The 25,866-nt window shown below is 39.4% G+C and overlaps 1 protein-coding gene across 1 annotated transcript in view; it reads right to left on the bottom strand.

The window, feature by feature from the left end:
• Nucleotides 1–203: 203 nt before the first annotated feature.
• LOC139726934 (sphingomyelin phosphodiesterase 3-like) overlaps nucleotides 204–25,866 on the bottom strand; it is a 36,385-nt gene continuing 10,722 nt past the window's right edge. The window contains exons 2-4 of the mRNA XM_071637920.1: nucleotides 7,777–7,930; nucleotides 936–1,107; nucleotides 204–395 (exon numbers count right to left, since the gene is read on the bottom strand). Of these exons, the coding sequence (XP_071494021.1) occupies nucleotides 204–395; nucleotides 936–1,107; nucleotides 7,777–7,930 (518 nt within the window). The remainder of the gene's footprint in view (nucleotides 396–935; nucleotides 1,108–7,776; nucleotides 7,931–25,866) is intronic.

The following is a 25,866-nucleotide window of genomic DNA, read 5'->3' on the forward strand; positions in this document are numbered from 1 at the left end:
GAGTTTCAATGATTATAATCTTAAGTGTGGTAAACCAACTGTCTGCTTCGAGCGAAGTTCATGTTCACTGACAAGTCCTCGTCACCATTTCATTCCAGTATTGTTCTATGAGAAAGGACTCAGAAGTAAAACAATGAATGAAATCCTTCCACAAAATGCGGGGAAAATAGGTCTAATGAACTACGACACCGGTTGGGCCTTCGTCATACGGTGGTTTCGTACTGCAGCCGACATCGTCGCGGGTGATCGACCTCGTCGCGGGCCGGCTGGTTGCTGCCACCGGAGGGCAAGACTCGGGCACAGCTCGGTCCCAGTGAAGTTGTCAGGGTCATGCTGATGGGTATGTGGTCTGTGAGGGTGGCAAGCTGAGTCACGAAGGCGTAGTCCCGACACTCCTGAAAAGTTACAAAAACAAACTAAAAATACAACAACCGATATATTGTCAGTGATTTGATTTAATTTGATTTGATTTGATTTTGTTTAATATGGGTTTATGCGATTTGATTTGACTCGACTTCGTTAGATCTGATCAGAGTGGACACATTGTGAAGGTCTCCCAGCCTACACTCATGAATTGAGTGTGAAGTTTGAATCGATTTACACAAATTTCCTTAAATTCTGGCATTTACAACAGACGTGGACTGACAGGCGTACAAAATAAGGTTTCCACACAGAGGCGAAGACGCCGGTTACATTAATGCAGTCTAGAGAAAATCTCGTCTATAGAGAAGGGTATATCATCGCTCTTGTAAAAAATCAGCGTAATTATTAAGATATCATGAAAGTACAGTACCGTAAGACTAGAATGTCCAAAGTAGGATGGGGGAGGGGAGGCTGAGGGGAGAAAACATTTTTAGCGGGGCCTTTCATTACCAGCATTTCCGTTTTCTAGATAGTATGGGGTGGATGAATCCGAGGGTTGCACAATGACTTACCTGCATCATGTGCGTGTTGTAGTTGCTGTAAAGGACGTAGTCGACGCGCCGTTTCCCGTTACCATGGTAATTGCGTAGGTCAAAGGTGCTCCAGGCAAACTGGCCCTCCGTTCCCTCCCACACCTCCACGTCTTCCACGTACGTACTCCTCTTCTGACTGTTTTCTAACACCCTGCAGGAAGAAACAGAATAATACAAGAAAGAGGTAATTTCAATGAGGAATTTAATCGCAGAATGTGTTAGGCATCATTTTTAAACATATTAAACATTTTTTAAGTCGACCATCAGATGGAGAAAACTAAATCCTTTCCGGAGATGCCTTACTTGTTACATAACAAGGAATAATTTTAAAGTTGTGATGAAATACCACTCATATTTTCTTTTGTTGTTGTTGTTGATTTTTTTAGCGGCTTTAATTGTAAATTTCTCAAATCTACTAGAATGGAGTTATCTCGTTTTGCTATAAAACTCTTCAAACGTTCTTCGACAGTTCGCATATCACAACAAAATAAATGTTGTAATTCAAGTTACTGTTACCACTACTAATACTAAGGTCTACTTTATCCAGGGTAGCCTCTTCAGTGTTGCCACAGCTCTACCAGAGGGCCCTGCCATTATTATTAACCTAGCGTTGCCAGGTGCCCATTTATACACCTGGGTTGAGAGGGACATTGTGGGTAAATACATCTTGTCCAGGGATGTAAGCACTGGGCGGGAATCGAACTTGGGTCCTCCGATTGGGAGTCGGGAGTCTTATCCACTATGTCACAGAACTCCAATTACATAATGTTTTAATGATTTCATTTTTAACAGTGTATAAGTTGCTTTGACTCTATGGAAGACACATGTTCAATTCGTCTAACTTTGTATTAGGCAATGTTTATATTTTGTAATTTCTTCAGAAGTTGTTTGTTTTACGTTTTACCTTGAATACTCATTTCATGAACTGTTTCTTTCTTCTTCTTCTTCTTCTTTTTGTCGCGTGAAAAATGTCTACTTCCTTCAATTGCACATTTTGTAATAAGTGCACCAAGCGCATCAATTCACTTTATTTCTTTTATTGGGAGACAGAGAGAGAGAGAGAGAGAGAGAGAGAGAGAGAGAGAGAGAGAGAGGTGCAGAAACAAAGAGAGAATGAACTATTAGTGATATTTTGTGTTATTAAAAGAAAATATTTTGAGACCTACATTGGTAACGCTTCCATAGGAAAAGATATTGATTGGGAGAGAGAGAATGTTCGGTATTTTGGTCACTCTCCATGCTGTTGATAGAAAATGAAATGTAAATTGAGAAACAATTGCAATAAAACAAAAACAAAATAATGGTGGAGAACCAAGAACGTGGAAGGCATTCAGTCAATTTTTTTAAAGCACGACCAACGAAGAAAAATGTGTAATGAAAATAGTTTTGTGGTACGTATGAGGGAAAATTATCCGAGTCTGAAGAAGACAAACATAGTCTGCATCGATGACTGGAGGAGGGAAAACACAACATTATGACAGAAACGGACGAATCTCGAAATTGTTAGTTGCGATTCGCCGTCAAACGGATACAGTTTCAATGTTTTCTTCCAGGCGCTCCGCTGAGCAGAGCAGCATCTGGCCAAGTGATGCCTCTAAAGGCATCTCTTTTGTTATCTCTTCTCTCTTCTCTCCCCTTTCTTTCCCATAATCTTCTTTCCTGTTTTCTTTTCTACCAGTTATACCCCCTTCCTATATTGCCCTTTTGTCTGTTATCTCTGTTTCTCATCCCCTTCCCTACATCATTATGGACGTGATTACACCATTCTTTCCAAAGATAATCGATCTTTTTTTTTTTGCTTTCCTCATTAGCACATTGGATGTTGCAAATTCAAAGCCTATCCCCTGAATCATCGTACATGATAGTTTAACATTTCGAATGACTTTTTTTCTTCGTGTACTATATTTAATGTCAATTTATGTTTTTCCCGATGAACAACCTGCTATGTATTGGCTTTTGTATTGAAATGCATTTCTTTTCCATGCAGATTGTAAGTTATATCAAACCATATCGAATCAAATCAAATCAAATCGAATCGAATCAAATCAAATCAAATCAAAATAAATCAAATCAAATCAAATCAAATCAACACCATCGAGTGGGATCAGTGCACTCTGCGTTGAACAGTATCGGAGGCCTTCGAGTTCGTTTCGATGGGCATTAAACGGCAAGGAGTCATCACTTGAAGGGGAAATAAGAATGGAGGACGGATGCCTCGTCATGTTTGTCTTAGATCAAATGAAGCCTCGGAAACAAATAGCAAACAAGCTGGGAATGCTTTGAGAGAAGACTCGCCATCCGATTTCATGTTAGAAAAGAGAGTACCTAGCCAAAATGTCTCTTTCATCCTTCTCAATATCATTCTACAGGAAAAGACATCGAAGGCAAAGCGGGAAACGCTAATGGCACATTGCCTTTACTAAGTACATACATTTCTTTCCTTTGTTTGCTACAAAGATTCCAAAGCAGGATATCAAATGACACTATATACGTTCTAATATCTCGACGAAAATATATTGATAAATAAGAAAGTGTTTCTTACACACGAACAAAGTACGTATGCCCTCTGCTTATCTTTTGGATAACCAAATATCTCGCTGATCATCGAACTGAACAAGGTTACGGCATTTAACTCTTAGAACCTAATTGAATTTCCTCTACATATTAGTCAGGTTGATTTTGAAAAAACAACAACAACCCTTGTGAAGTCAAACAAACAAAAATGATATAGAAAGCTTCATTAAAACCGCATAAGAATGAGAAAAACATGGCATTTATATATGAACACGCCACTATCGACATATAATAGATTATCGTTATCTCCTTCATGTTATCTAAGCTTTAACCAGAGAGATGACCAATAGAAAAGAGATAACCCCTTACTTCGAATAATCTTTGTAAACCGAAGAATGCTTTCCCAAAGTTTTCTGTTTAAACAACAACAACAACAACAACTACTACTACTACTACTACTACTACTACTACTACTACTACTACTACTACTACTACTACTACCACTACCACTACTACTACTACTACTACTACTACTACTACTACTATTACTACTACTACTTACAGGTTACGGTTGAGACTACGCCGGGACTGTAGATTGTTTAGATTGCTATGGTTCTCGGTTAATCAGAGGAGGCATCACATCTCATTGTTGTTGTTTTTGTGTGTGTGTTTTGGTTTTTTTTGGTTAATCTAATGTTTGCAATGATAACGCCCACTTTGAATACATATGGGCATGCACCCATTGGGACCGACAGTCTTTTTGCATCTATGAAGAGATCCTCCACTAAATTTTGGGCAATGTTGATGGAAAGTACTCAATAATGCATTCGTTTCTTCGAGATATTATCATTAAACATCAGTAATTTAGGAAGTAATCAATCACAGATAACAGCGATGCACTGGTAAGTACTACGCGAGAATGATGTTCTCAAGATTTTGACGACAATGAGCTCGTAGTCATTTCAGAGACGCAGTAATAAATGCAAGTTTGATCTCTATCACACGTCGGTTTCTCCATTGGGCCTTGGAAATATTGAAATAAAAAATCAAAGTGAAAAGAGGGGAAAAAAGAAAAGATGAAGGCGAACATATTCATAATCCTTTCACACACGGTGATGGTGAGACGTAACAACAGACTTTCCTTTGCTTCCTTAAAAGAATAAGAAACAAATAAACTCAAAAACTTTGAGCCGTTTAGAGAGAGAGAGAAAAAAAAAACTTTATTGTAGCGCGCCCCCTTGTACAACTTCAACCATCCTTAATGGCATTCTGCTTTCAACGATCAGTAAAACTCTCGTTTGTTCTCAGTGTTAATATTGTTCTTAAAGAGGGAATACAACCTCCTCTTTATGCAATCAGAGTTACCTCTCTATTTTTCCTTCATGGTTGATCTGCATTATAATACGGATGACTACGTGGCGACAAATAGCGACAGAATGACAACATGGATTTTTCAATTTGCCGATATTTGATCGGATTTGTTTTCAGTGCGGGGCAGAGATCGGCCCAACGGCTCGGGGAAGACAGCTGCAACAACCGTCCAGGGATGTACGACCCAATTACCATAAGCCATGAAGGAATGTTTAGCGAGCCCTATGATGGGGAATGATGCGCGATAATACCATATTCCACAAAATTACCCAGTAGAGTACTATGGTATGAGATCAAGGGAGGTCGAACTTAGAAGACGCGGAAGAGGAGATGGTATCGTTGAGTGGTTTGTGATGGGAGGAAAGAAAAGAGAAAGAAAAAGATAAGAGGGTAATCGAGGATGCCTTTACTTAGTGACGTCACAATGAATATAAATCTTGTAGTCTCTGTCCAATTCACCCAGGATATGAGGTCATCTATTTTTGTTTAATAATCTAATCTCCATAACCAAATTGTCCACCATCACTCAAACGAATAATTAGGGCCTATAAATCAAAATTATTTCTTTTACGAAACTGCCTGTCATCATCGAATGCGAACACGGTAAAAATGAAACGCTCATATCCTACAGCAAATACTTATTTAGACGTTACAGTTATGGTATTGCATAAATAGTGAGACATGTACCACGGTCCTATAGCATCCATACCTTGCAGGTATAAACGGTCATGCCAAGTGCTTGATGCTTGATCATGGTGAATTAGTGCATCTCGGAGGTGGCGTTTCGAAGGTTGTTATAACTACTGCGTATCCTTATCTGTCTCTATCTTCTTTCTCTATCTTCCCCGCTCTAAGTTTCTCTCCCCTTCTCCCTCCCTCCCTGGAACCCTCCAGATCTCCCCTTTACTTTCTTTCTTTCTCCCCCCCCCTCCTCCCCACTATCCCTCTCTCCCTTATCACCCTCTCGCTCAGCTTTGTGAAACAGGTAGCTGTCAGTCAAATTCTGACTATGACGCGGTGTGACGCGACGAAATGCTTTCAGTCTTTAATAAGTGAATGGCTGGTATCATGCACCTTCTTCAGGCACGTGCAAGCCGATACACACACACACACACACACACACACACACACACACATACACACACTTGCCATACACACTCCTGATTCCTATGCTGATTCTGCCACACTAAAAACAATGACAAAAAGAATCCTACAAATATTTAGATGACGTGAATAACGGGAAAAAATACGCATGAGAATTTTACGAGACGTTGCATAGCCTCGGGCTGTGCAACTGCGGGAATTGTCCATTAAAGCGATATAAATTGCTGTTTTGAAATAACGATCGAGTGATAAAAACCAAGGACGAGAAAATGCCTGCGCTGGAACGTTGCCGTGGGGCTGTGAGCAGGAGAAGAAATACATGGGGATGTATTTTAACAACGATGCAGGTGTGCGATATGAATTCAATCCGCTCGCATGCGGGGAAGAATTTTTTGCATAATTTCTCCCTGTATGCGGTCACTGACCTGAAAAGATCGCCCCCATTTTTCTTACATTCAAACAGTGACCAATTTGACTGACGATTTCTTCTATGAATTGCAACTCAACACAGGATTCGAGAGAAGTATATCGTTTCAAGGTTTCAGTATCTCGTAAGACATGGTAAACCAGCCTTCACTCTGATTCCCTTGAAATGTTTCCCTTCCATTAAACCTGATAAATTCACCTTATCGTCTCTCGCTTTTGAAAGAATAAATTCAACTGAACACTCGTAAAATGTGTAAATTCAAAGGAAGAAATGAACTGATTGCTGTTTGAATATGGTAATAACTATAAATCATATTGCTATACAAGCGTTTACGCATGTACATTGTGAAAAAAAAAATGGAACCAGACGGAAAGTTTTACACTATAGCGAAAAGACACATGGCATTTGAAGAATTAAACCACGGCAAAACCCAATTCGCTCTTTCACAACACACGACTGGGCAAACCAATGAACGACTCTTCATTCATCTTTACTATAGGGAGGTTTGGTATTTTGTAATGAAAAAAGTCAAGAGGGACGTATTTTCTTTTCGACCCAAGTACAATGTACATTGCATTGAAGATGGCTTTGCGCGCTCCCATACGGGGGAATCTCATATCAAACTTCTCAGAATTAGACGTATTCTGCTTTAAAAAAAAATCATGAAATATAATATCTACTTCTGTCTATGTACTTTGAAATTACAGGCGGAAGTTATACGTATACTTCAGTAGTTTGCATGTCCAGAATTATCCCTACCTTTTAAAATTTTTACATTCCTACATGATGTAAGAGTGATACATTCAACTGCAATGGATCCTACGTATTCCATCAATTTCTTAAGGAACAATCATTTTGATTATGGATGTTACTAGTATATAATTTCCAAGGAATCTTACACATCTTGAGGATACGTCCAGAGGAAAAAAAAAATGTTTCTAGAGAGGTTCTTCGTTCTGTAGATCAGTAGGAGTCATATTCGTCAACTCCCACCCCAAGAAAATCAATCATTCACATCCAGCTGACATGTCCTGTGGCATTTCATGAAGCACTTTGTCCGACAAAGTTGTCGGACAAATTTGCTCTTAGCCAATCAGATGCAAGGATTTCGGTAGCTTTTAACAGTTTGTCAAAAAGATATCCGACCAAAACGCTTTTGGAGGGTTTAATTTCCTTTGGCATGGATTCGTCCTGGAGTTTCTTCGTTCCAAAAGGTAACAAGATTTATTTACAACAAGAACGAGTCATGCATTTCCGCCATTCCCAGTGAATCGTACTTACTACACCATGGATTCAACCTATACAGTTTACTATTTTTCATGAAAGGTATTGCAGTCATTCATTTTCAATCCCAAATAAATTACGCAGTTATTTACGGGGAAACGTTCAGAATTAAATTCTTACCTCTGGAGGTTCTCCGGAGTGGCCACCTCCTCGTCGTGTAGTCTCTGTGACCTCATGAGGGTTCCAACGGTCCACGCCTTGTCCACACCCGGCTTCATTCGGCATGGATCCTGGTAGATGAGGAACAGCGGATGACTCCAGTCCCCCATGTCAGCTGGTGGTGGGATGATAAAGAAACAGAGAGAACAGATTAGCCCACAATCCGTCTCCATCGCAGAAGAAAGAAACAGAGAAACACAATTGTGAAGTTCTTTACTATATTGGTAACACTGCGGTTCGGTGCAGGAGGCCAAAACAGTATAAAGGCGTTGTTGAACACTAATTTCGATGTGTTTTCGTTTGTTTGTTTGCTTGTTTGTTTCATTTTCCATCTGAGAAGATGAATTGATAGCCCATTTTCAGCTGCACTTGCTGGTCTGCCATGGGGTCCAGTTGGATGCGAGACGAACCACTGCACCAGGTTCTACACCCTGCTCTTTGCGATGAATGAATGAAGCGAGATCTGTTACGTGTTGGAGTTGTGACTCTATCACACACGGTACTTCCATCTGTAATGTCCTATTAGAGGGGCAGCCACTTGAGAAATATAACATGGGCTGCATGGTCTACACGCTAGAATATTGGAAAATATGAGCGTCAACCTTTTGTTGTTGTTGTTGATGATGATGATGATCGAAGAAAATATAACTTTTTTTGTGGGGGGGGGGGGGTAACTGATGTTGTGCTATAGTCATGGGTGGTTCCACATTATACATACAGACGTGCTTTGATTATTTTGATGTGATGGTGAATGTGACTGTGGACTCTATTTCACTGTGGATTATCAAAATTAGTCCGAAATATTCTGACCAAAAAAAACACCAAGATTTCCAATATCACAACGGTGAAATATATTTTGTATTATACTTCGTGACTTGTATACCTCGCACATTATTGTTAAACAATATCAAATTTGTAAAATGTATACTCTGCATATTACGCACTACCTTTTGTTTTTAGGAAAAATATAATTGAAATAAAAAAAAAGGAAAGGGTGGTAACAAGAATGTCCAGTAATGATACAATAATACTGATACAAGCGGTTAATGATGATAATAATTCTTTACTTCATCATGACAATAACAATGTATTGATAGTGTTGCTTAACTAGAGTAGAGTCTTCAGTGTTATTAATACTCCTTGATTTCATCACTATACCTCCGCATTTTCCGGTACCCACTTTGACACCTCATAAAGAGAGACATCGGGAGTAGAAAGAAACAAGGGAGCAAGCACTGAGCGGGATTCGAACCCCCTGTTTGAAAGGTTTCAGCCTCATCTCCGATACCGCTGCTTGTGATCTCACAATATCCTGTCAAGCTCTCCGAGCTGTGCAACAGATTTTTTTTTTTTCGAGCATGTCGCAAATAAACGAGAATGTGAGTCATGAGCTTTTCATGTGTTAATATTATTCCCTGGAGAACTCGTATGGCGGAATGATGGTAATGATGCTGATGAATCTTCATGAAATCTCACGCCTTAACCCATATGGGAGAATCCCTGCAGATACCACATTGGTATATTTTGGTACACTGATGCTGTATCTGTTCATCATCAGTTTTCATTATTCATTTGAAGCATTTTGTTCGGTAGCAAATTAATGTATACATCTTTCATTTGGGCTTGTTTTGGTAATAATCATACCATTGTTTAATTCCGGTCTAGAATGAGCAAAATCCATTATTGCTAAGTGTTGCAATGATTCCTTAAATTGGAACTACATTGTAGAGAATAAAGTTCAATATTCTGTCTCACCTTTTCAATATTCATTAAATTGATCAATTCCATATCTCTCACCGATTATAAAAAGAGCAATTAAATTCAGAGGTACACATTTATACTGATGTCACAATGATGACTCCCGCAAAATAAGATCCCCAAGGCTTGATGGGTTGACATAGAATTAAAGCAGAGAGAATAAAATTTGAAATCCATGCCTTTCAGTGCCCTCTTGCTGCTAATGAGACATACCACCAGACATCAACCATTGTAATATATAGTTGCACGTTGTGCTTACTTGTCTTGTCGTAGATGGGCTTCGTGATTCATGAAAAATATATAGAAGCATATAATAAAACGTGTTACCCTCTAACGGGCATTCGACTGGTTGAGTAAAATCAGTATCAAAGATATGGCTTGATTAGGTATTCAGCTTATTGTTCATTTATTTAGTATATTATTTATATTATTACTTGTACACGTGGATGTACATACATATCGCTCCTTATAAAGGTAATCGATCTGGATATTGTTAAACTATGTAGATTGTAAATATCTTGATCACAGGAAATCAAAACAATCCAAACAATAAAGCATTGCATTACTTTATCGTGATCCTGATTGCTTTGACTAAGTTTATAGAGGAGTTCTGGATTGTAGAAAACTCATAAAACTATATTTTAAAAATCAAGTATAGGAGATTTTTTAGGGCAGACATCATCACTGCGTAATCCGCAGTTATAGCTTCTTGTGACTACTTTCAATGTTTCATGAAATGGCCATAACTTTCCAAGACTTTGTCCTTGAAACAGTCAAATGTCACGATTCTCTAAGTTTTACTGTAGATCTATTCTTATATCAAGTTCAATTTGAAAACGGGGTTGGAACTTGATTACATTCACAAACAGAAATACTCACACACACACACACACACACACACACACACACTCACACACACTCGTGACGAACTATACTTGACACCACAGCTTCTATCTTCGGTAGATATGGACACACTATTATGATCACTACGAACAAACATTTCTTTTCTCGACCATAGGAGCACTTGGATTTTTTTTTTGTTGTTTAAGAAACCTTTGTTTACTGTTTCAGGACTTCCCCTTGTCCTCTGTTACAATATGATGGGTGTTGGCTGCTGTAGAGATGACAAAAACTTGCATGGAGCACACCCGTCGCTCTACACTATATGTTGATATACAGCCAAAGTCTAGAAGAGTGCCTCCTTCAAGTATCTTGTCATAAAAACACACGCCTCCCCTCCACCTCATGCCTTAAAATGAAGCCGTCGAAATGTCGCAATGCACCGTGTAGTGGGTATAGAGGATGGGATTATTGACAACCAGGAGGGAGGAAGTTAGGCTAGTAGACAGATTTCATGAATAAAACAGCTCCGGGACCAGCCGCATAGAACAAACAGTTCTTTCAATTATCCCCTCGCCTTCCCCCGTAGGCCCGTGACAACAACAATACTTTATTATGACCTGGCTCTACGAGTGAGTTCAGCGGCACGCCTCGCATTCGACCTCGAAATTGAATACGCGCGGCGCGGTGCGCGAAGTCGGTGGAGCGTGATCTCGGATCCCACTAATCTGACCGGCCTGATGGCCGTGCTGCTTTGGCAGAACCAACCCTCAGGTTGTATTCGTGCAGGAAGCCAAACAACGCCAAACCCCATCGAGCCTCCCTAAAAATATCCCCAATACCACGTATTAAAAGAGATATACGTGGTACGAGGGGGAAATTGAGTGTTCTAAAACACCACATATCAAACAATATAGATATATCACTTCGCCTAAATAGTACTAAGGTTTCTGTAACTTTTTATCTTTTATTTATAAACATTTAGAAAAATATAAGCACTTGGTATTGTTGGGTGACTGGAATTCTGTTAACGCTTTAATCACGTTCCCCAAAACCCAAGATTCTTAACAAAATTGTTGCTATGATTGCTGCATTTCCCTTGCCGCACATTCTTAAAAACTGTTTATACTACAATTCTATTTCAAATTCAATTTTAAAGTCATTTTCAAAATCCCCTTCTTATAAGTGGTGTTAACTAAATCAACACAGTACACAACTTTCATTAACATCAGGAGTTAGGGACATGGAGATTGGAGAGTGATAGTAGTTATGAGCACATTTGGAATTAGGGAAGATAAAGAATTAGGCAAAGATTTGTGCGAGGATCAATCAGAGATTAATTTTGTGAGGCGATGATATCATAAATTTTCGTCAAATAATCTTCATAGAGATTGCTACCAATATCACTCTGTGAAAACATAGGAAAACAGCACTTTCCAATAAATGTCTCATTTTAAGTCAGCATCATATAAAGCTTCTATCCATTTGTCCTTTTGACTTTCACTCTGCTTATGGCATTAACGTCATCTCAATCATCATAAGCTTGAAATACTAAAATAATGATAATAATTATGAAGATATCATATTGCCATATAAACTATGATAAATTCAGGTTTGGCACCTTTTCCTTGAATTCCTGTGAACGGGGTTGATAAGTGGTCGAAAATTGGATACTATCATCTTTTCGCAATATGGAATTTGGCGACGACAGATAAGATGGAAGATAATTCCTTGACATTTTTGAACTGCCTGCACTCGCCCTGTACAAGTGGCACATTAAATCATGCATCTTGCCATTTACGTGTGGTTTACGACATGGGCCTCCTATTCTCCTTCGCTCTCTGTCGAGAGACTTCCGTACTCTGTAATCAATTCAAATATTCACAGCTGTAGCAGCTAAGATAACTGACGTGCGACTGGCCGGGTAGAGTGGCGGTCATGTTAAACCTTTCCCCTTTCTAAATGCCTTCTTGCGTTGGTCAGATTTCAAGTCTCAAGTATGTTTATTGATTAGTTTTTTTTTCTTCTGCTTAATTCTTTCGAGACGACCTCTGGGTCGGCCGAGTGACTCGTCTGGCCAGGACACAATTATGAAGATCTATACTAATCAGGACATGACTAATACTCGTATATCCGCTTCACTGCAAACAGATTTGTGCAATTGGTGGTGCTTCATCTTTCTTTAACCTTGTCTAGCAAGGTAAACCTTACGTACTTAGAAATGGTGCAGCAGTCAATGTAGGCATCTACTGACTATATAGAGATTTGCCGATACTCTTCAAAACTGGTCAAGCTTGATACGGCTGTGCCTTTTATAACAATGATGATATCCCATAATAGTAAACATTTTTTTTTAATGAGAGAGAAAGAGAGACAAAACGAGAATGAGGAAAAAATGATGATATGCAGTCACTGAAGTGGAGAGATATTTTGACAGGTAAATAGATAAAACACCTAACGAGCCGATGAATTATTATTAGTCATCGACTCCATTAGACCTTGAACACCGTATCTTTAATGAGTTATTCCACAAACTCGATGAATGGATGTTTTCTGCCTCTCTCTTTAAAAAACAAAACAAACACAAAAACAAACAACAAGGACGGTTCAAGCTAATTCACGAGACGGAAACGTCGCCTGTAATACATCGCGAATGATCGACCTGTCACTCCTTTCCTGCAGTTATACGTTTATTTTTAGGGTTAAGGTTCTTTGAGTCACGTGCTCATGATACCTGCAACATCATTTCGCGCCTTCGTTGCAATCGACACTGGCAGAGGCGCGAGAAGTGCTGTAACTATACCGGTTTAGAAACACGGGATAACTCATTAAAAACAGTCGCTATACTACTACTAAGAACAAAAAAATGGTGACAACTTATGGTATGCCTCATGAATTATTCATGCAAATTACCATTATTGGTTTCTCATCAACATCCAATGATAAGAGGAAAACCCAGTACTTCTTTTCTCACGAGGACCAAGGATACCCAGGAAAAGGGAGCTATGTATAGATTGTTCTACCATTGCCCATCCTCATTCGCCTCCGTATATCATTGATTATGAATAGGCCATTACTGGGGTAGACTAATGGACCGACAGTACGGACGCAGACGTGCCCATCATTACTGTATATCATTAAGAGGTGAGTGACGGACGCGGAGGGGTGAAATATTGACATTGCAAGTGTGCGAGAAGAAAAAAAAAACCGCAGCCAGAGTTACCTGAGAGGAATAACCCCCTTAAACATGCCATTACCTTTAGGGATTTAATGACCTGAATTATGGTTCCAATATCCGGTCAATGTATGCAAGTACCTCCTTGATGTATTGATGTATTTTGTTGCACCACACTAAAGTATGTTCAATAATCTCTATGATCTCTGGGATTCATTTCTTCAAAATGCAGTATTTTGTTTCCCAAGACTAGTGCCCACTTTTAGGTGACTGCAAATATTTCTCTTACATCCAGAATATTCGTTCATTTGTTTATTTGTTATTACATTTACATATATTTCTACTGTACCTTTTTAAGGCAATTAAAGTCAACCATCGCTTTATAAAGGCAGTTTCTGATTTCGGGTTTGTTTGTTTGGTTGGTTGGTTGGTTGGTTGGGTTGTTCCTCCTTTTTTTAGTCTTACAAGACTGGCATATAATGCCAAATTGTTGCCCAAATAATCTGAGAATTATTCTAACCTAACATTGATGTCTGGGTTTATGAATTTATGGTTTAATACGAATGTTATGTACCAGCTTGTTTTTCGCAATATTCTGTATGTTACTTCATAGATGTCGAAAATGTTCAAACAAAAAAGATACAATCAGAGTCAAAGCACCGAGTGACACGGACGCATTCAACCTGATAATCGAAAGAAAGTATAGATTTCCGATGGGTAACATTGCACTTGACGCTTCTGTGTATCCAAACCTGAAGCATGGATTTCCTGAACTCCAGTAGCTCACAAAGCGATATTGCGCACGAAAATTCAAAAAGTAAAATATTTGTTAACCCGTTGAGGACGGACTGATTTTGCTATGGTTACAACACGCATTTCCCATAGACACCTGCCCGAGTATACTCGGGACTCGTCCTCAACGGGTTAAAAACTTATTATGCGGTTGTTGAGATCAACAAATTGTAATCACATGATATTATGATCAACCCTCCACGATCAATCAATATGACTCAACAGATAGTGATTCCTGATCTTAATTTCAGCATGGGCTTATAGAATCAACAACACGACCATATCTTTTCGAGCTCTGTTTATGTTGATGTAGCACACTTTTTTCCAGCAGTGTTTCAACCGTCTGTTCTCAAGGAACAAGTTCGAATCAGCATGGCAGTGAACGAAGCGGGGAAATATTCTATGTCGCAAATATTCAGCCTATATCGATATCCCTGGTCCGATGAGAAGCTAATCTGTAAGGGCATAACCTCAGGAGATGATTTGTTATTTCGATGGCCTTTCGATTTCTCCTCCCTATCTCCATCTTTCTCTTTTTATTTTTAACGAAGGGGGATGACAGGAATTTAGCACATTGGGAGTGGAGTGTGGAAGGATAATCGAAATGCACTATCTTGGCAACACATAATGACGATCCCATACAATTGTATGACTCACTGATCGCCGGACAGGCCCAATGGAATAGATTCACGCACCTCCTTTACATTTCTGCCCCACACTCTCGACTGCGGAATGAAACAAGCATTACATGAGTTGAAACGTGAGTTCCCTCCTGGGCTGGGAATGTGACGACACGATGTTGTTACTTATGCAAAAAGTAATTACATTACCAATAATGAGAAAATGAATCCCTCCGTCTTGCTAATGATGATCGGAATAATCGATTAAATCATAATGGAAAGGTTTCATCAAACTGCTAGATGCCAAGAGAGTGTGGTGTGGGATAGTCGTGAGAGTCTCGTCAAACGTCACATAATTAGACGCGATGATACGGACCATGACGAGAAATTGAAAAATGGTTCATCTTCGATTCTTGGAGACACACTATCATATCTATTACCGAAACAATTCTGTTTTTCCCCATTACTATTCTTGCCGGGTCTTATCTTGAGTGCGTGATCAATTTGAGTTGCGTTGTTAATCAATCTTTTACGAAATCTTTCTAGTGTAGTCTAGTACGTTCATGGCCTAAGGAATGCTTAACTTGAAATATTATGGGTATCTTTGTGAACGGGAAGCTGCAGATCCATTTCAACAAGTTGTCATCGCAAACCGCTTTCAGGACGACTGCAAGCAGAAACTTCCATAACTTATTCGTGAAAGCTTATATTTTACGTTACAATATGTTCTTCTTAGTACCTACATGAACTCTTACGCTTTGCTCTGTGAATTCAACACCTACCCACAAACTGTGCTTCTCTGTAATACGCCACGCTCTAAAAACCAGATCAAACTTTTGTACTTAGTGATGGAAAATAGCCACGTTTATGCTGCTTTTGCAGACAAGGAAAACCTAAACTCTGGCACAGTTTGAAAATTGTCATTCTATCCAAACCTCTCTGTAAATGTATCAAGTCTGTTTTGACAAACTGATTTTTCTAACCTCCAATCAAAGTTCGGGTTGGACACTTACTTTCCTACAAGAAGTTCACCCAGAATAGGAGTTTCCTCAAAGTCAAGAGCATCAGACGAGAATACCGTTTATCACGCATTATCATGGCCTCAAGTTCATGGAATAAAACAAACAACGAAACAAAATAAACAACCAAACAAACGAACACACAAAACACACAAAACAAACAAAAACAAATTGTATGTGTATAGCGAAGAGACATCCCACTTGTTTTTTTTTTTTAATTTATGAGTTTCTTTGCATTGTATCATAGGATCTTTTCCAGCTGAAACTCATCCTCAGAGTCTTAGCATTTCTTCGTTGTCCATCGTGTTTTCTGCATGGAGTGCACCAAAGTTCCAAAAATAGACATAGCTTCTCGCACAGCATGCAGAATGAAATGACAGAACGATCGAAACTTGCATAGTCCTCAGGGTCACATTCTGCTCTACCACGGTGTTTTTATCCTGTTGGTGTTGATTTGTCAGTCCGATAGGTGTGTATTTTTTTATGTTAAATCAGTTGGTTAAGTGTTAAGGTTTTGGATTTAAGAATATTTGAATCGTGCCAAGTGGAACTCTTCTCTCTTCGCATTTGAAAACAGACTGTGTATATAGTAAAGAGAAAAATCCGTGGCGCTCCCGTTACTGGTGAGCTACGTGACCTTAAAACATCCCAGAAATCAGAACACTCCGTAAGATATCGACGTACTACTGCAACAAGTGGCAGGCATAACCTACGTTTCTTGTTGTTCCACTAAGACAGTTATTACACCTATACGATCTCGAACACATCGGCCTCCAATTACGTCGTGCATCTTTGACATGAGAATGTATCTCACCTGCTTGCCAAGCGAAAATCTTCTCTGATAGCCATCCAAAGATGACCCCAAACATAAAGTGAGTATCGGGGATTTGATTGATTGTAACAACTAGCTATCGATTGCCAAGTTTGTTTATAAGTTTGTGACCTTCCTGTGATGGAAACAGAAATGGGACGGGTTATTTCTTGTTACGATTGAAAGACTTAGATGATTGGAGACATCTCAAAAATTTCCAAAGGTTAATTTGCCGTTATGTATGTGAATGCCGAAACATTAATAGTACACATCTGCGAAATTTGAGGAATATCGGAAAAACAATTCAAAAGTAAGAACATGTACAGATAATTAAACATATCTATAATTTTCTACCATAATGAAAGACCTCTTGATATACCTCTTTCAGAAGGCAGTGGGAATGATATTACCCGTAACATTACGTCAGTAACAATGTGTATATACTTTTCATATGGATTTAATCAAAATTGAAAAATTTCACATATTTTGCACCAATTTCCAGACTTTCCTCAAACTTCCCTACTGTGTGCTACTAATATTTCTGCACTAATTGAATCCATTTACCTTATGGTAAATTTCCCACCAAACATTTTCCTATTTGTCGGGTGGGATGTTCAACAAATTCCTTTGACGGATTGATAAGTTGCCTGTATTGATTCAGTTTTAAAAGAGACGTTGAAATGAAAAAAAAAAAAATCTTTCTCAGATTAAATTTTGTGAGATCTGAAACTGCAAAAGTTTTGCTTGATTGCATGCAAGTCACGCGATCGATACCTCTTTTTGGAATAAACTGTTTGATTCTTTGCATCAGTGTCTTTCTAATTTTGAAAAGAGAAACGGACGCCAATGAATCATTGTCGACATCTCACACTTCTGCCCTCTTTATGACACGACCAACATTTGTTTTTGCATTTTTATTGATTGATAGCAATTTGAATGGTTTGGTGACCTCCCAAATAATGAATAAGAAATGGAAAGGCTTTCTTTTTTAGTTCTAAAATTTCAAGCTCCAGACATCTTATGAAATAAAAAAATGTGCCCAGCAGCTATACGACATGATCACCACTCTTTGAGTCATCCGGTCTGATGTCCACCAAAGAGAATCGTGGTGTCACTACAGGCCGCTGTAATCCGTCAAATCACTTTGGAATATATCCTCATTAGTTCCCTCTTCTTTTCGATAGATAGATAGATAGATAGATAGATAGATAGATAGATAGATAGATAGATGGATGGATAGATAGATTGAAGGGAGAGAGAGAGAGAAAGAGAGAGCTTGGGATGCGGGCTGCAAAAAGATTGGGGCTCTAGCTTTATTCACTTCTTCATTTTGGAGGGCCTTTTATCACGTTTACGTCTTAGTGACGTGATATATTTTCATATATTGAAAAAAAAAAAAACACCACCCAAAACACATTGAATCAGTTGTCATGCATCAATGATGAAAGAAAGAGCCGGAAAGCATATTAACAGGTGTTAATCATGCATTAAGAAAAAGTAAACATGACATATTTCAGAAGAATTAGATATGTTTTTAAAACGTAGCAATTGCAATTACAACTTTAAACTGTTTTTCCTTCAATACCTAACCAAACCTAGAGAATATTACCTTTCATTCATTGGTTAGTTACGCAGACTGTATCTTTCCGTTACTGCGTGTACATTTTTTGCGCTTGCGCTTCAGTGCGCTTTATTTCTCCAATGGACTCGCGTCTCTATGATATTGCAAATATGACATTAGAAAAAGGGCATAATTATGTCGACAGAAGAATCACTGCTGGTTTAGTGTAAGACCGTTGTCATTACGCTAATGGGTTGGCGAAATCGTCCCGACGAAATCCGATTTGAGCTATGAATGAGCCAATGACTCATCGCTCTGGTTGCAAATGTTTGAAATGCTCTCGATCCTACAGAAAGCGGCGGACTGGAAAGATCGGCTAGCCGCGGTGCACTCGGGGTGAAAATTGGTTTAATTAAGGACGCCGGGAAAGGCTTTGGATCTATGTATTGTGTTACTCTGTGCGCCACGTAAATTATCCGTGGTCTGCAGAAAAGCATAATCACTGTTCAAGAGCTAACGACGAATCGATGATGAAGTTTAGGGGCTTTTTGATGGTTCATCCTAGTACTGTTGCAATTTGCATATCGAAATTCAGCTACAGCATACTAAAGCCATCATTATATTACTGACGGCGTATGTCTTTGACGTCAGATGGATACTCATTTGATATATTTTCTAAGATTTATCAAATTTCTGCGTGCATCGGAATTATTACGGTATTTTTAAACAGAGGAGTATAAAACACGTCATTCTGTTGGTTGTTATTCCCACCCATCTCCGATAGTATGCTACACCATTTTCCAGCTGATGTTTACCCCCCCCCCCCGAAAAAATCACATTAATCATTGATGAGTAATATCTTATTATATTTCATTCATAAAATAGATAAGTTGCACTTATCTACTTTATTTCCTTTCGAGCAACTATCGTTTGGTGGAAAAAACAAAACAGATTTGAAAACGTCAACGTCTGAGTAACAGTAATCATGCACTACTTCTACAGAATCCTTCTTTTATTCTACTTTTCCCTTTCCTTTTCTCTGTCGCTCTCACCCTCTCATTTTCAAATTCTGTGAGATATCCAGCCAACAACCACACTTGTCGAATGGTCCATCTGAAGATTTTTATGTTCCGAATATTGTTCATAAATGCCATATGTGCGGAAGGATGTCAATTATTGTTTGTACCCGAACACCACCTGCACTGAGTAACCCCCCCCCCCTCCCCCACGCAGTGAGTTCTCAGGCTCAACTGATACTAGACTATGTCCTAAAATGTGACCTATACTGGTATACTGTATTCTGATTACTGTGACAGATAGATAGATAGATAGACAGATAGATAGATAGATTGATTGATAGATAGATAGACAGACAGATAGATAGATAGATAGATAGATAAATTAAGTGAGAGAGTTAATAAGTTACACTGCATACTGACACACAGTGAGAAAAGGAGAGACAGAAGAACAGAAAGGCAGGCAGCCAGACAGACAGACAGACAGACAAACAGCAGACAGACAGAGAAAGGAGGGATGGGAGGGGAAAAAGATGCGAGTGAGCAGGGAATTACACGCAGATAGTAACCTCTATAGCTTGCTATTAGACGGTTACAAAGGTCAGGGCGCCAATGGGAAAGAGGTAGATGAGGATGATTTGGTGGTGATGAAAATGGGGCATTCGTAATACGGCTGAAAGTCTTTTTTTCCCTTCAGGCGTTTCCGCTCGCTTCCTTGAGAGTTCTTTTTCTCCCCGCTACTTTTCAGATGTAAGAGCAAGTGCTTACAGTATAGTCTTCCTCAATGAACATCATTCCTACCCAACCCCACGTCGAGAAACCTACCTCGTGACCATATGTGTTCATATACAGAACGTCGTTTCAGCATGGTTCAAACTATGTTTGAGAGTTACATCGTCCTCATATCAGTGTATTTGGTTAAAATGAATAATGACGTCGGAATGATATTAGACTAATCAAGTAAGAACACAGTGAGGCCCGTTGAAGTGTCTAGAACCACCATAAACGCAGCCTCCTAGCAGACGATACCGACACAGTTGATTCGCCTCATCTCGACCTTTACATCAATCCTCGTAGACAAGATTCACTCACTGTACTCCTGACATGATATAAAGTACATGTTCCACATCAATTTTCGCCGCTAACCTTTGGTATTTTGAGGGTGCACACCGCCTGTTCGGGGAAACCAAGGAGAGATTTATTTTGGCGGGAAGTTGTCGTCCCACCACAACCACCACCCACCCACCCCTCTTCTCCTTTCGCCTCTATAAGAGCACGTATAGAACGGCCCGCACGGATTCATAAATGGCGGATTTATTGGCGAGGGCGATGGCAGAGCGGATCAGCGTCGATTGACTTGCGAACTACCTTGCGACGGGGAATCTTCCCCAATTACTCGTCGCCCCAACCTTTCCTCTGGCCGAGATCGATCCGGAGGGCTCGGGGACGCAGTCTGTTCCTCCGAGACCCAGTTACCCAATGGTTGGAGGAGGAGAGAGGGGGCGAGGGAGTAGGTACGGCAACGATAGATTCTCATTCTAAAGCTTCGAAACAAGTTGTAAATAAGACGGGGCCCATGTGAAAACAGCTCACAATTACATGGCGACCTGGCGTAATAAATTGGTAAAGTGCGTTCATGAATGTAGGTGACTTGACGCGACAAGCATTGACGGCATGGTTCTCTCAATGAACTTGATACGAGAAATGAAGGGCAAATGTTTGATAGTAGGCTCTATGACTGTAATATGTGCAGGTTAAAGTGGTTGCATGCGCATGCGCATCTGTGTGCAAGAAAAAGATAATACAACCCCCAAACAAAACAGTGTTTTACTGAAAATAAATCGACAAGGAATATTGTATAACATAAGGGACAACCTCTCATAGTTTGGTTACTTTCTGAATGATTAAGATAATAATTAAGATAATACCTTCATGCTTACTATTGCTGCTACTGTCAGGCCTATAATGTTACTACTGCTTAATTACAAGCAGAATATGTTTTGCCTTGACGGGCCTCAAAACACTTGTCGATGAAAACGGCTGAGACTGCGAGTCTAGTCCACTTCGGCTCCTTTCTATGCCGAGGGCCGCGTGACATGTCTGTGAGGGCTGCGAATCATCGTGATCAAGATTTGATTAGATCGCGATTACGCGCGTGTCGCCTTCCATTTGGCATCGCGGTCCACGCCGCCATGAACCAGCAGCGGAACGTGGCTTTCACAGCAAAAGGGAAACACGTTCCGGCTTTAACATTACACACGGAACCCCACGTGAACACAGAAATGGCGCCACAAGTCACGAGTCACCCCTTACAGTGAAGCTCCAATGCACAGCCATGTTGACTTTAATCATGTCTGGTAAAAATCATTACAACATGAACATAAGAGAGAAAGATATCCTCATAAGAGATGAATTAGAAAGTGTTATGATTCCAGAAGGAGGTATTTATAAGAGCAGCTGTTCTAGTGGGTGATTTAAAGACTTAATATATTATATTGATTTACATGTCGAGCTCAGAGTTTAGCTCTTAGTTGATGACGTCTCATATTATGTCATTATATCTTATATCACTGCTGTGAGAAACCACCAGAAACGTTGAAGTTTCTCGACTTTCTAATACATTGCATTATATGAGATATTTCACGAAACATTATACTAACTACTCTGTTTGTTTGACTTAATGCTCCGTCAGTTCAAGTAAACATGGGCGTGGATTGACGTTTTCCTTTAAGCAGCTCCTGCGCGATACTCATTTTTGTAGGAAAGTAATACGCTCTCTACGTCCCCGAGTAGTTTCATTATGTCCCGCGATTTTGACTCCAGGGGGCGGCGTGTGATTTAGTCCCGTATTAGATGCAGTTTTCCATAACTCTTCTTGTCTTGCCACCGCAGACGAACAGTCTCTACGCCCATATAAATACAATTTATTATTATTATATCATGTTATCATCTACGTTGCATCTATCGTGAAGAAAAGCGGTCTCACAGACAAATAAGACAAACAAAGATTCATGTTTTGAAATCCCATAGAAACGCTTCTAAAGCAGTCGACAACGCAAGCCTAATGAACCCTGAGCAATAGAGTATATCAGAACTAGGCGAGGCGTTACAGCCACCCAAACTATTTCTTTTCTTTGTCGGTTTCTTGAGACCATATTTCTAACTTTCGCAATGAACTTCATTTGAGGGACCCGCAATTTACAGGAATTATCTTTAGTGAGTCTCTCCGTATTTATATAAAAGCTCGGCCTCGAAATGAAAAAGAACTTGTATGAATATTCATCGTGAATTGTATTCTTTGTATTGTGCTTATAAACAATGTGATTAATTATCACTTTTGCATTCTCACTCGATCTGCTGGAAAATGAGCTAAACGTTGAATTGAATTCAAATAAGATTAGCCAAAAAAAAAAATGTGCTGGTCGACTTTCTCTGCACAAAAGTAAAACGCTTCTACGGGGAGACACAAAATATGAACAAAATGTTGATAAACGGTTAAGCTAGTGCATGCATGCTTTGTAGATAGAGCGTTATACCTACATAAAGACATGAAAATACTGATCAAAATCGAACTGCTCCGGGATAAACAGATAATGTGGTAAGCATTTTTCACCCAGAATGGATTTATCTCAATCTCGTCATGTTCGCAAGCTCCCGTGGTAAAATTTGGCAGTGTTGTTCTCGAATCTGCAGGATTTATTCTGTTTACATTAATTCATCTTTTGAGAATTTTTTTAACAACATTACAATTGGTATGATCACGATGACTTCACTGATTTAGGTAATGGTGCTTTTGTTCCTTTTGACTGCAGCAGGTTACTATACGAAGTCAGGAACCAGGGACATATCCAGGAATTCCGTACAGGGGATGCGCCTTTACAAAATTAAAGGGGGCGCATGCGCCCCCTATTTTTTCTTTTCATTTCTGTTCTTTTATTTCTTTTGTTTTAACAAAAGATAAAGAGGGGGCGCATGTCCGGTGCGACCCCGTCTGGATCCGCCACTGGGAGCTAATATTGTCAGTGATCGTGTTCACTATCGTAAAAGATGGTGGTCAGTATCGCCAGTCACGTGGTCATCGGCTCGTAGAGTTCATTGACACTTCGTTTTATTCCTTGCACGACCCCAAGAAGGTATATCATTTTTTTTTACCGTGCATAGTTTACTTCTATACCATTCAAAATGAATTTCTCAGATGATATTGGAAATACCAACGTCATGAACGTGGACAAAAAAAGTACTTGCCCAATGAAGGTAATGGCTGCGGAAGGACATGTCTGCACTCTGCATGTAAACGGCATTAGACAAAAATATCAGATTTACACTTTACTTCCACTTAGAACGACAGTAAAATGTTATTGAATTATTCATTAAGGTTAATCTTACTTTTTGTACCTGAGAGAGAAAATATGCATACAATGTATATAATAATATGTATAATAACGCTTTGGTAGAAAAGTATTACCGGTAAGCAGAATTAACATTTTATAAGAAGAGGATAAGATATAATCGTCTTCTTTTCTCAGTGTCCTGGTTTTGGTGACCTTTTCTCCCCTTCCAATATCGCTATCCACCTCCTCGGTAACCCAATTCGAAATAAATTCATGACTGCGATACTGATCACAGAGCTCTAGTCCCCTCATCACCCTCCTAGCCCCCCTCCCTCTCCCCCTTCCTCCGGAATATTGGTTACTCAAGGATCTGAGCTCTTTAAGGAATGCTTGTGACCAGATATTTAGGAATTCATTCCGACTCTTTTTTGTTTTCTCGTTCGTCAATCGTGAGTGATAGAGTGATATGGATGAGAAAAAGAAAAAGAACCCACCAAAAGTATGGTGAGGGCCTTTCCATGCATTATCAATTGGAGAAAATACAATTCCAGCTGGAGAATGCATGACAGAGAGGAGATTTCAACGAGAGGCGAGAAAGATACAGAGATAAAAGAAAGTCGAAATTGAGTGGAGAAACCCAAACCAAATACATTGATGGAAATAGCAAACAAAAACAGAAGATGACACAAGGGCAGTTTGTGACGACTTTAATGGTGAAAACGACGAAGTTGGTTAGGAAAACAAACACGAACAAAGAGAAACTAGGAAGAAGGAGAAGAATATTGGCTATGATATAGACTGCACAGCAATATATATATATTCATATATATATATATATATAGATCGAGGGAGAGAGAGAGAGAGAAAGAAAAAGAAAGAGAGAGATGAATACGAAAATGACAATGGGATGACACATGGAATGTGATGTATGCCCAATGTGAGATACAAAGAAAGGGAAGTCGGCGTACTTTGGTCTATCAAAGATAACTGGATGAGTACAGCGGATCTATTCACGGTGTGTCTCTGCACTGAGCCTATGTACTGCGCCGCCATTTCAACTCCGCTCTGTGCGCGTGTAACATCATTGAATCTGAGCAATCCTCCATTCCCTAATACAGCGGGTTGCGGATTTGTTTGTTTTATTCCAATAAGTACCAATAGCGGCTCCCCTTGGCTTTTTTCTCTTACCCGTCGATACGTCTTAATACAAGCATCACCAGCATACATGTGGCTTTGTCAGGCAACAACCTGGATATTGTGCCTATAACGGTAGTAGATAGCTGAATCCGATAGTTTCATGACTTTTGATGAAAGGTTGGGGAAAAAACCCAACAAAACAGAAGCAGGTTGATCGATTGACTACTTGGGATTTCTTGAAGTCACGTGACAAGGCTGGGGAGGTTTCAGAGGAGCAAAACGATTGCCTGAAGCAGCGATCAGCATTTGGTCTAAACAAGAAAAAAAAAGAGAGAGAAAAGAGTCGAATGAAATAGCCGTGAAATGAGTAAAAAGAAATTACTGACGACGGTGAGAAGAGTAAAAAAGGTGTGTGGCAACTTGATGGGCTGCGGCCGGTGGACGCAGCGGGGTTTTGTGACGCTGAAGGAGAAATAAACGGACGACTTAACGATTAAAGATAAGTTCTACTCTCATCGTATAGGAAGTAAAGATAAGAAAATGACCAAGCGTCAGAAGAGGGGAAGTACACGTAAAGCTTTGATAGTGAATTTTGAATAATACTTTGATGAGTATACTTTCAATGATTAGTTACTTTATCATAATTATTTGCAAGCACAGATGCGCATAATCCTATCGTGGGTATGCATGACCTATGAAAATGTTTACTGTAGTTTTTACAGTAAATTTTTACAGTATACTCACACACAGAAACAGAAAACCTTACTCATGCTCAGTCATTAGTAAAAACTTCCGATTGTGTGAGTATGATCATGACTTTCAGTTTTGTCGTTATTCCAGGTAGGTTTTGCTTGACCACGTGACATATCCCATCAATCCCACTACTACCTTTTTGTGGTTTGGTGCTTCAACTTTTTAATATAATTCCACCATTTACTGTTAGTTTTTCATCAGGTAGAAAAATTAAAATTTCTCTTTCGCGTTATGCTTT

The sequence above is a fragment of the Diadema antillarum genome, unplaced genomic scaffold (assembly GCF_040938485.1).
Source record: "Diadema antillarum isolate AM-2024a unplaced genomic scaffold, OU_Dant_1.0 seq00000105_RagTag, whole genome shotgun sequence".
NCBI classification, from domain to species: Eukaryota; Metazoa; Echinodermata; class Echinoidea; order Diadematoida; family Diadematidae; genus Diadema; species Diadema antillarum.